The following is a 12,838-nucleotide window of genomic DNA, read 5'->3' as shown; positions in this document are numbered from 1 at the left end:
TTAGTAGTAGTAGTAGTAGTAGTATAGTAGTAGTAGTAGTAGTAGTAGTAGGTAGTAGTAGTAGTAGTAGTGTAGTATAGTAGTAGTAGTAGTAGTAGTAGTAGTAGTAGTAGTAGTAGTATAGTAGTAGTAGTAGTAGTAGTAGTAAGTAGTAGTAGTTAGTAGTAGTAGTATAGTAGTAGTAGCAATAATATTACTCTTGCTATAAGAATATTTCATGATTATATAAATCTTATGTAAACAAATCCCATTGTACAGTATAAAAAATCATTATCGTCATGTCGTATCTTATGTTGATTCATAAAATGTGAATTATTAGAGTTACAATTGCCTACAAATAAACTTTTGAATCTTGTAAAAAAAAAAATATATATATATATATATATAATGCATTCGCGCAGGTGTGTCCTGGGACAGTCCTGTCCTAGTGCGGAACCCCTTTCGAATAGAAGTTTTCTCCAGTGGGACAGGACAAATTTGTCCCGTGACAGTTTTGTCTTAGTGCGGAAGGAGTCTAATTCTTTTTTACGAAACCCAGTCCCAGGTTCACTCCCCAATGGTGTACACTTCCCTGAGTTCCAGGTTCACTCCCCACTGCTACCTACTTCCCATAACTTTGTCGGGATTCGTAAGGTTTCGGCGGGTTTCGGCGGGTTTCGGCAGGTTTCGTAAAAAAGACACACCCTCCAGCTTGACACTTGTCACTTGACATGTTTTTGTTTTGAAACATGGAAGAGGCTAAAGCTAAGGCTTAGGTTGATGACTTAAAATTTCTCCAAATACCCTTTGCTGTAACATTTGGACGGAACATGAACTGTAATTATTCAAGAGTTTAATTCCTACACTAAAACAAATAATTATGCTTTACGAGTTAACGCCGACTACGTTCCCAACGTACAACGAACTACGAGTGAGAAAACGAAGATTGTCCCAAGGCCAAGACTAAGAAAGACTGATATGAGGACAATCGTCGCTTTCTTCCTCGTCGTTCGTCTTTCGTTGTTGGTTAGAAGGTAAATCGTGAACTTGCTGGTTCGAGGCACCTTTTGTTGGTGTTGACTTTGGACTTTGGTTGTTATTATTTAACCGTTCCGACGTGCAGATATTTGCAGTTGCAGGTCAGAGGCTGATGATAATGATACCACCCTATCACTATCTACAGCTATGCTCGTCTAAAATTATGGTCTATGTGGGCTTAATTACAATTCAAATTAAAACAAGGAAACAATGTTGTAATGGACAGACAACTGGCTATCGTGCGTAGATTTGTTGAGAGTATTCCATCACAACAATGAGTCCATAACACATTGGATTATCAGACCTGTAAGTAAGTCTTCGGACCTTGCGCAGTGATATTTTTGTTTTCATTAGGTATTCATTATTAATGGGGCGCCTATGGGATAATTCAATAATTCCCTCAATATTGGGACGTACTCGGAATGCGATAGATGGGAGGCCTTCCGAAAGCTTCCCATGCTAAGGGAAACAACCCAAATATTCTCTCAACTAACCCTAAGAAATAATATAGACTAACCCTAATAGGAAAACGTAGTGTTTTTATGCACCTCCGTTGACGGTGTATCTTAACGGATCGTTTTTATACACCTCCGTCACCCATGCAAACAAAATGGCGGCGGAAAACCAAAACAATGGTCGTATTTAGGAAAGTTTAAACTTTCACTACTGGGTGGGGATCCTGACCTCCCATAGTGGGCAGGGAGGTACATGCTGTGTCTTCTATCTCACCATACCCGTTTTCCAATTGTTTTCTGTCGTTGTCTTGGAGTGAGATTACTTGGTTTTGTCCTGACCCTGGCTGGGAGGGAAACAGTCAAATGCATAGTTATTGTTTTGGGAGATGATATTTTTTTCCTTGTAAATCATCTCTCTGTTATGTATTATTATGTTTGTTATTTTTAATGTATAATGTAAGCATTTGAGTGTATTCCTCTTTGTTGGATTTTGTGCTTGTGTCCGGATGAGACTTATAGGTGATCTCAAACTAAGTACATTGATGGTTTGCTCTTGGAATCTGCATCTGATCTCTATTTGTTCCCAGTTCCCCTTTGTCCTTCCTTTCTCTTGGGTGCTTTAATTGTAATTCTAGAACTTTTTACTATCCAATTTTCTTCCTTTTTACTGGCGTTGATATAACCTAAATGTGTTGCAAGCGCCGTAAAACCCTTAAAAACAAAACAAAAACAAACTTTCACTAATCTATCAAGGTTTGCTAGAGCTTTTTAAATGCTACCATATATTGACAAATTGAATAAATAAACCCATGACAAAAGATCCACGGTTAGAAAATACAAATTCAAGGAAATGCTAGCATGGGGAGCTTTCGGAAGGCCTCCCCTTTTTTTTTTTTATTAAAAGATTATTGTAATCTTAGCATTTTTATCTTGTCTCAACAAAACTTTGATTGTAATTCTCTTAACAGTCTCTTTTAAAACGTTGTTTTGTGTTGGTGCTTGAGTGTGTATGTATGTTCATATGTATGTATGTATCAGGCATATGTGGTGGCCTTTTTCTCTCGACAAGCATATTTTGTTCCTCCTATTATCAACAAAATCGTAAAGTTGGGCTTGTCTAACTTCACCATCCTCATGTCCCACAATTAATAATATAACAATAGGCCTATCAGTGCCAATGACGAATCTTTCATAATCAATCATTGAATGAAATCAAGACTTCTTAAAACACTCAAACAAAAAAAAACTTGAACTTTTATATAGTGCAATATCCACTAAATGTGCTCAAAGAGCTTTACAAAGGGTCCCTAGCCAACAACACTTCACATGTAGAACAAGTCATGCCACCTGATAGGCGATATTATAATTTTTTCGGACAGAGACAACAGGTACTCATTTTACTCTTGAGTACAGTGAGAGAATGTGAGTAAAGAGTCTTTTCCAAGGACTCAACTATGCACCGAACAAGGCTTGAACTCGGGACCTTCCGATCCGAAAGCCGAGTGTCATACCACTAGACCACATAGCCGCACACGACACGAACAATACACACAAAACAAGGCCCTTTGAAAATGCTTACTGGATCCTATAATATTTGCTACTAGCGAGTTGCCAGTTCTGGCTGGGGCTTTCTATATATCTCATATAACGGCGAGGGAAAGCAGTTTATTATCTGCTTGTCTATACTATTAGCTTATTAGGTTGATGAAACAAGTAGTGGAAATGTGCTTTGCTACTCTCTCTCTCTTCCTCTATTTCTTCATTGTGCCACACCAGTAGATTTTTCCTTGACTATCAGGATACTATTCCCAATTTTTCATTCAAATTTACAAAACGTATGAATATTTTGTAGACGTTCGTCTTACTTTTCTCTGCAATATTATAGGCAATGAACTTGAAAGTCTTGGGTAGGCAGTGCTTACTGTGCTTCTTTGGACAGCACTTGCCTGGTATGTATACATGGCCCAATTTTATGTAAGCGGACTGATTTAGTTATATACTAGTCTAGTAAATGACTTGTTTGTCTTAAGCCTAAGCGAAGTAAGTAACTTTAAAAATATCGAATTTTATTAACATTTTCTAGTCTCTGACTAGCTAGGCTCTTGCCTAGAAGTGGGCATTGTAAGGACGGTGACTAATTCGGCTATTTTGTGCTGGTAACATCAAGCTATCTAGTACACGATGGCAGGTAAGATACCAGCCTTCATACTTTCAATGCGAAAGATTTCCAAAGACGAAATTAGCAACACATCTGGTTAAGATAATATTTTGTTCCATTTCATACTTGAACTTACTTTTGCCATGATGAATCAAATCACTTATCCGAACCAGCGACCACCTGAGCTCTAGCCCTTCTGTCTTGAATCAAATCCCGTGATATTGACTGTTGACTGATCAAATGACGGGTTTTTAAAAAGTGTTTACTCACACTATCGACGATCTGCATTTATCTTACATTTTTGATAGAACCTGTGTCAATAGCAATAGGACACTTTTTGCCTCTGCGATTCGTAACTGATTACTTTAAACCGAAAGAAGCTAAACCGAAAAATACCTTAAACCGCAAAGAATTTAATAAATTGTACTAGTTTCTTCATTTTCTTTGTACTAATTATTACGATGAACCGAAATACTTCTAAGAAGGACTTTCTTTAAACCGAAACAACTTGAGAGCACCTTCCCTTTTTCTCTCTCACTTTTTTCTTCAAAAATTCGGGAAGCTGGCCCCACATAATAATGCCCGGCGATATTAAAACAAAGAGCATAAGTATAAGATGAGGGGTGGGGGGGGGGGTAGGCAAACACTTCAATCACTGCACTTGGGTTTGGCCAGCACCACGATTGCAGACTGGAAAAGGAAGACAACGGGTGACTGGCAGGCGAAAAATGAGGAAAGAGGGGGGGTTGGGGTGTAGAATTACGCAAGCGAGATGTTCTCGCTCGTGTGTTGATGCTTTGGAACTGACTGGATTTTCAACACGACAATAAGGAGAGGGGTGGTAGACAACTTACCATTGACATGCCATTTCATTTCCACTTTGATTGAATGTGTGTGAGAGGGGGGGGGGGGGGGGGGGGGGTTCTATGTAATTAGGCCTTTGAACCTAATGGCTTTTCAACAAAAGAGAGGTGTGTAGTAGATAGCTTAGTATTGACACGCCTTTTCATTTCCATTTCATTTCACCTCTGAGTAGCTGCGCATCATTCATTATCAATTATCGCACAAGTACTTTCGATCTTATTTTAGCTTTACATTTTACTAAAAGATGTCTAAAAGAAAGCACTGTGCTTACACGTTGGAGTTTAAAATCAAAATACTATATGAAGTCGATGAAAATAAAGTTGATCAAGACAGAGATATGTAAAAAACACGGTATCCCGAACCCAACTCTTTCAACAATTTTGAATTGAAAACAAAAACCCCCAAAAATATTTTTAAAACACACCAAAAAAAAAAATAAATAAATAAAATAATAAAATTAAAAAATAACAAGTTTTTAATGGTTACGAAGACGGCATTTATTCAACAACTACATTTAAGGGGAATCCCCTGATACGATTAAATGAGCAAATTTCTTAAATAGTTACTACCCTTGAAAAACATCGCAAAACGGGAACTTGCTTTAAACCAAAATGTCTTTAAACTGAAATGGTTTAGAAGGTCCTCAAAATTTCGGTTTAAAGTAATTCTACTGTATTTTCCTTCCAAATCGAAGCTCTCTCAATCCAAAATTAAATGCTATCATGTCGATGCTATGATATATCCTAGTCTGAGACTAAGCTTGAAGTCTGGCCTCAGCAAATGACTAAAACTTGGCAGCATCTTCTAATGGTGCTCACACTCCTATGTTATGACAATCTATCCAGTTTCAGGAATATTAAAATCAAATCCCACACTTAGACTCCAGAAAGAGAATAAATTATAATATCAATAAAATAAATAGAATTTATATTTATTGCCTAGACTAGACAGTAAATTTGTCAAAGGGAAGCCCTTTCTATGCATCATCGTTGATTGCGTGGTCAAATTGGTTACAATTAGAGAACCTTCTAAGAATGACTATTACAGTTGGCAGTGTCAAGTCATTTCCTGTCAATGCCAGTTTGTTGGGGTATTTTTTTCTAATAGCCTTCCGTCTTTATACGTTTATTATATCATTTGCCTTTGTGATATAATTGACACCAGCGACAGTGTATTGTTCCTGGAATGGGAGGTTTTATCCATCGAATGTCCTTGAAATTTGAGATTGGGGCTAGGCATGCTTTGTTGAGGAGGATTTTTAAAAATTTTAGCTTATGGTCAATTTTTAGTTAATCTCTCTCTCTCTACCAATTACACAGACCCAAAACGCTTTTCTCTTTCTTGAACTTATTGTCAGTTTTTACGAAAATCAGTCCTAATATTTTTGCAAATTTTGTTGATTTTTGCTTGCAAAATTTGGGAATGTGGACACAAAATTTTTTATTTTATTTTGCAAAAAACCACCATGCCAGATTAGCCTTTATTCATAATTTAATGTGTGTTGATCAAGACTTCAACTATTTTTTTTTAAGGAGTGCCTCACAATGGCTGAATGGTTTGAGACTGACATGGCAGTTTTTTTTCTTAAAATATCCCAAATTTTGCAAGCAAAATCCCAAAATGTGCAAGCTGAAAACAGCAATATTTGCAAAATATTTGCAAAAATTTGCAGTTAATTTTCCTAAAACCCCATAATTAGTTCATGAAAGAGATGGGGTACTTGTTTGATTTTAAAGATTTCACGGTGCTTGCAACAAATGTAAATTCATATCACGCCAGTAAAAAAAGAAGAAAATGGGATAGTAACATGGCCGACTGGAGTAATATAGTAGGGCTATGGATAGTAAAAAAGAAACTATTCTTGGTTAATTTTCTTTCACGTTCTACACGAGCTATCAAATTAAAACAAATAAAATTCGTCTTTTTTTTTTTCTTTTTTTTTGCCTTTTTAAAAAATTATTATCATTGTTTTGCAAAGATTTGCAAAAAAAAAAAAAAAATGCAGATTTTGCAGCCGCAATGCAAATCAGTGATATTTTGCAATTTTTTGCGGCTGCAAGCGATGCAAAAAAATGCCATGCCAGATTAGACTTTAGAGTTTTAAAATGCTTTTACATTGTGTTTCAGCTGGTGATATTATCTTCAGAAGAATGTCTGGTCAGCCACTATACAGTCATGTTGACCAAGAACTGGACCATAAGGTTAAAAAAGGTTGGTTCTGTTTCATTCATGATAATTGTGCATCGGTTTTAATTAATTAGCCAATCATTACTACCAGATTAGAAACACCTCAGAGCCTATAGAAGTATATAAATGAAAATGGTAATGAATCGACTTGATTTGCTATTTATATGTAAGCAGTCTTCAGCTTGCTCATAACCAGATTGTGCTTATAAGCGGTTAAGTCTATGTTCAATGCTCATATTTCAGCAAAAATTACATTTTCCTGTTGTTTCCAAGTGTGTACATTTGGAATGCACCAGGTTAAAGGCTTGGAAATGCCATTGGTCCATTAAAAAGGCACCTTTACAGACCTGTCTACTATTACCAAAAATTTGTAGAATTTATCTCCATTTTCTGAACTTCAAGAGCATCTCTAAGTCATTAAAACTTATTAAAAATGAAAGTTGATGCCACACTACATCTTTGTAAGGCTTTCGAAGTGTTATTTAACCCCGTGAGAGTAAATTGTATATTTTTTAAGTTAACTTTAGTGACTACAATCTTTATCTCCAAGAAATTATGATTTTTTAGATTTTCAAGTAGCCAAGTATGTTATTAGAATAAAAAAAAGCCTTTCTTTTCTGCAACAATATACCACAGAATTACACATAGGTGTTGGACGAGCACTAAAGAAGCTTATGATTGGATGTATTTATTCATGTCATCCTCTATTTATTTGAACTTGTTCCAACTCTATTTCCCATTAGTTTCCCTTTCATTTTTTGAATGGACTGATATATCGACATGATGCTTTTATGTCAACATTTTATGATGCAAATGCATCTCGTCTAGTTTTTTGGGGGGTTTTTCTGTGGGCTACATTTTATCACTATCATTTTCCTATAAGATTCAGGTGTTTTTTTTATCAGTCTTTTAGACCCAGGTTATTTCAGAACCACATTTATTTTGATTATGTGAAAGAAAATAGTTGGCAAATTAGTGATAAAGATAATTGGAAATAGAGAATCATTTTGTAATGTCGTCGCCAAGTGTATTGTATTGATATTGTTTTATCAATAATAATAATTATATTTAAGTCAAACCTCAAAGAACAACACAACAAGATTGTTAGATGATAATCGGAAAAAGGTTCTATTCAACTCAAACCAAAAACAATGTGCAGTGTAGCCAGTTTGGCAGTTTACAACTAAACGTTAAATAAATACAACTAAACTTATTAATCGATATATTACATCCCTCCATCCTATGTTGAAGACATAAGGGGTTCATTTAAAATTGAATCAAAATCAGAAATTTGCGATTTGGGATTACTGATTACAATGGTGATTTACCATACCAGTAAAAAATCAAAATTTTATTACTTTTTATACAGTGTAACATTGTCCTCCATCCCTGTTAGAAACATTTACCAGAATGATACTCATTTACTGTGAGTGTGAGTGATACAGTAGTGATTTAACTCATAAATATAGCGTATGCATTACAAGTCAAGTTTCTCAGGGGGTTTACGAATCCTTTCAGATCTGCGTAATGGTGGCAGATTAGGGCTGCTAAGCCTTGATTCTTTTTCAGTTGGTGTTGAAATTTGAGATGGATGGTAATCATTTGATTCTTCTACATCAACAGTTATTTTCTCACATTGATTTTCAGTAAAATCATCAGTAGGATAATTTCTAGTGATAGGTAATTCACTTTGAATGGGAATAGGAATAGGCAAGTCATGGTTCTGAATTTGAAAGTCATTTCTGATAGGCATGTATCGCTCATTTACATCAGTAGTAGTAGGACTAGAGTATCTAGCGCTATGGATTTGATCTGCGTGGAATCTCTTGAGAATTCCATTTGAAAGTACTTTATAGGACACGGGTCCTGTTTGTTCAATAATTTTGCCTGGAACATATTTTGGAACATTAGAAGAATGATTTTTAACAACTACATCTTCACCAGTGTTGAACTGTCTGAATTTTGATTTCTTATCATGGTGAACTTTTTGTGTATTTTGATTTTTAGTAACATTTGCATGTACAGAATCATGAATTAGGTCAATACGAGTCTTAATTTTTCTGTTCATAAGCAATTCGGCAGGTGTCATTTCAGTTGTAGATTGTGGTGTGGAGCGGTATTTTATGAGGAAACGATTGACACGATCTTGGAGTGTTCCACCTGTCAGTTTTTTCATTGAAGTTTTGAAAATTCCTACTGCTCTTTCAGCAAGCCCATTGGTTGCTGGATGGTACGGTGCTGTTTTGATATGTTTGATGCCATTGAGAGTAAGAAAAGTTTGGAAATCGTGTGAACAAAAGGTAGGTCCATTGTCTGAAACGATAATATCAGGAAGTCCATGAGTAGCAAAAACATTTCTCAGTTTAGAGATGGTGCTTTGCGTCGTATATGTATCCATGATATGGACGTCAATCCATTTTGAATGTTCGTCAATGATTACGAGGAACATTTTTCCTAGGAATGGTCCGGCGAAATCGATGTGGATGTGGTGCCATGGTTTGCTGGGCCAGATCCATTGATGAAGAGGTGTTGATGGTGGTGCGTTGCGCATACTTAGACACTCGAAACAAGATTTTGATACGTTTTCAAGAGCTTTGTCGATGTGAGGCCACCACACATAGCCACGTGCTAGTGCCTTCATACGGACGATTCCGATGTGTTCTTCGTGGAGCAGATCAAGGATGCTTTTGCGGAGTTTTGGAGGTATGATAACACGAATGCCCCAGAGGAGACACTCATTGTCGATGCTGAGTTCTGCACGACGAAGGAAGTAAGGTTGCAGCGATTCATCATCTGAAAATGAATTATACGTTGAAGGCCAGCCATTTAGGCAGTAGTCGTAGACTTTGCTAAGTGTTGGATCCATCTTCGTTTCGAAGGCGATAGTTAAACTCGTCACTGGTGTTGAGTCGATTACATTGAAGACATGTAGAACATCCTCGGGTAGTTGCGCTGGTTGCGTTTGTGTACAAGATGGTAATGGCAGTCTGCTGAGACCATCTGCATTGTTTCGATGACCTGGTATGTGTTGTAGAGTGTAGTCATAGGCGCTCAATATAAGTGCCCATCGTTGTATTCTAGAAGACGAATGCTCAGGAATTGGCTTGTGTTCGCCAAACAAACCTAGCAGTGGTTTGTGGTCAGTTTTGATAATGATGTGTCGACCATAGAGAAATTTGTGGAACTTTTTCAAGCCGAAAATGATACTGAGGGCTTCTTTGTCGAGTTGGGAATAATTCCTTTCTGCAGGGTCTAATGATCTCGATGCGTAGGAAATGGGTTTTTCTTCACCGTTGTTAAAAATGTGTGTGATTATTGCAGAAATACCATGCGGCGATGCATCACAAGTCAGAGTTATTTGTTTTGCAGGGTCAAAATGCACGAGAAGTTTGTCAGAAATTAGAGCTTGTTTGGAGTTTTCAAAAGCTGTTTGTTGTGATTTTTCCCAGTGCCAAGGAACGTTTTTCTTCAGGAGCTCATAGAGTGGTGCTAGTTTGTTTGCAAGGTTGGGTAGGAACTTTGAATAATAGTTAACCATGCCCAGATAGGCTCTTAGTTCCTGTAAGTTGTGTGGAATGGGTGCATTTTTAATTGCCTCTATCTTCTCTGGTTGTGGAAGTAAACCATCCTTTGTGAGCTTGTACCCTAAAAAGTTGATTTCATTTTTCATGAACTCACATTTCTTTCTTTTGAGATTTAGTCCTTTTTCTTTGCATCTTTGAAGAACTTTCCTGAGGGTATCTAAATGTTCATCATCTGTTGAACCAGTTAAATACAAATTGTCAAAATAAATCACTGTATTGGGAATGTCTCTGAAAATGTTTTCAATTGTCCTTTGAAAAATTGCTGGGCAGGAAGAAATTCCATATGGCAATCGTAACATAGCGTACAGTCCACAGTGAGTGTTAATTGTTGTTAATTCCTGGCTAGCTTTATCCAAGACAAGATTTGTAAATGCATGACTGAAATCAATTGAACTGAATTTTTGTCCATGAGACAGTTGGAAAGCTAAGTCTTCTGGTTTTGGAATTGGGTGATCTTCCTTTGCGATGACTTTGTTTAATGTCACTTTGTAATCACCACAGATTCTAAGTGTTTTGTCATTTTTAATCACTGGTACTATGGGTGTTGCCCATTCTGAATGTTCTACTTTCTTTATGATTTTCTCACGTTCTAAACGATCCAGTTCATCTTCGATTTTCTTCCTCAAGGCAAAAGGTGGGTGCCATGCCTTTTTAAAAATAGGAGTGTTGTCCCTTAAGTTGATTTTTGTTACGTGGTCCTTGAGTGTTCCTGCATTGTCATTGAAAACTTCAGTATGTTGTTGCAGTATTTTATCGAGGTCATCCCTGGTCTTATTGATGTTGTTGATGCTGTTGTTTCGAATCAGTTGCTGCCAATCCAGTTTTAATTCCTGCAGCCAGTCTCGCCCCATCAAGGGTGGACCGTTTCCTTCAACGATGTGCAATGGTAACGTTTTGGTTTGATTTTGATATTTGATTAGCATCTCACATTTCCCAAACACATGAACGTTTTCACCAGTGTAAGTTTGTAGTTGAATTTCTGAAAGGGAAAAGTTATGATCATTGAAATGTTTATCGAATTCTTGCTTCGTTATGACAGATGCTGCTGCCCCGGTGTCTAGCTGAAAGGTGATATTTTGTTCATTGCATTGTAGATCAACCGTGATTGGCTTACTGGTTTTGCTTCTAATAGTAAACATATCGTTTGAGATTTCTGAGTCAGCTTCAGGATGCAGATAATATGATTCATTGGTATTGAGTTTTTCCAAATTGTGACATCTGTTTTGATTTTGATTATGCTGTAGCCTACGTTGTCGATGTTGCCCTTGTTGTGTATTTTGCTGATGTTGAGGTTGCCATTGTTGCTGTTGACGTTGTTGTTGCCTATGTTGACGAAATTTTTGTTGTTCAAACGGACGACGTTGCGTTTGATTTGAAGGTCGATGGTTGAAGTTTTGTTGTTTTCGTTGTAAACAACATTTTGCCAAGTGTCCCGTTTTATGGCAGAAATGGCATTCGGCGTTGATAAATTTGCACGTTACACCTCGGTGGTCGTTACCACAACGCATGCATTACTTGTGTTGATTTTGTTGAGTTCGAATGAGGTTTACTGTTTGTGGGAGGTTTTCGTTTAAACCCTTTGCTCCCTCGTACGATAGTTTTATGGCTTGACCGATTTCGATAGCTCGTTGCAATGTTAGATTTGGTTCAGCGAGTAGTTTTCTTTGGATTGTCTCATCGTTGATTGATCTGACTAGTTTTTCACACAGCCGGTCTTCCACCTGATCACCAAACTGACAGTATTGTGACAGCTTTCTTAGTGCGGCCACAAAATCACCTATTGACTCCTCCTTCCTTCTAATTCTTTTCTCAAATTCTGTCCTTGCTACGAATTTCTGCGGTTTTGGCTCAAAATGATTTTGAAGTACTTGTCTTATCTCCTCGAATGTTCGGTCGGAAATGGAATTTGGTGTTACTAAATCTCTCAGTAAGTTAAATGTTTTTGGTCCTATCACTGAGATAAAGACTGCTTTCTTTTTGTTTTCGTCAATAATTTCATTTGCAATAAAGAAATAGTTTAATCTCTCCAGGTACTCCTCAAAGTTACAAAGCCGAGGGTCAAACTGTTCAATCTGCCCGAAACCGAAGGAATTCATGATGATAAAATTAACATAAAGTTGAGAAAGTCGGTGATTTGCAGAGTTTACCTCGTCGCCAATTGTAATGTCGTCGCCAAGTGTATTGTATTGATATTGTTTTATCAATAATAATAATTATATTTAAGTCAAACCTCAAAGAACAACACAACAAGATTGTTAGATGATAATCGGAAAAAGGTTCTATTCAACTCAAACCAAAAACAATGTGCAGTGTAGCCAGTTTGGCAGTTTACAACTAAACGTTAAATAAATACAACTAAACTTATTAATCGATATATTACACATTTGAATCACAGTAAAATCTCATTATGTCACCACATTTGGGACCTTGACAAAACTGGCATTGTAATGTGTGGGTGGTTTTAATGTATAGACTTATTGTTAATTTGATATAGTCCTTGTTTATCAGTCATGAAGTTAGCAGTCGTGTCTTTATAAAAGGGCGCCAGTAGGGGGGGGGGGGGGGTTGTGTAA

General features: G+C 36.8%; 1 protein-coding gene across 8 annotated transcripts in view; it reads left to right on the top strand.

The window, feature by feature from the left end:
- Positions 1 to 703: 703 nt before the first annotated feature.
- LOC144965563 (BLOC-1-related complex subunit 8-like) overlaps positions 704 to 12,838 on the top strand; it is a 58,591-nt gene continuing 46,456 nt past the window's right edge. For 4 of the 8 annotated variants that reach the window (XR_013644059.1, XM_078901044.1, XM_078901045.1 and 1 more), the window contains exons 1-3: positions 731 to 816; positions 3,358 to 3,421; positions 6,622 to 6,705. Coding sequence is in view for 7 of the 8 variants with exons in the window: in XM_078901044.1 (XP_078757170.1) it covers positions 3,361 to 3,421; positions 6,622 to 6,705 (145 nt within the window). In the remaining variant the exon portion in view is untranslated. Of the gene's footprint in view, positions 817 to 1,192; positions 1,324 to 3,357; positions 3,422 to 6,621; positions 6,706 to 12,838 lie in introns of those variants that run through there. The other 4 variants (XM_078901042.1, XM_078901046.1, XM_078901049.1 and 1 more) reach the window with 4 other exon arrangements.

Source organism: Berghia stephanieae, chromosome 2 (genome assembly GCF_034508935.2).
Source record: "Berghia stephanieae isolate SIO BIC M18660-M18661 chromosome 2, UCSD_Bste_1.3, whole genome shotgun sequence".
Classification (NCBI taxonomy): domain Eukaryota; kingdom Metazoa; phylum Mollusca; class Gastropoda; order Nudibranchia; family Aeolidiidae; genus Berghia; species Berghia stephanieae.
Note: the sequence above shows the minus strand (reverse complement) of the source record. Positions and strands in the feature narration are given on the sequence as shown.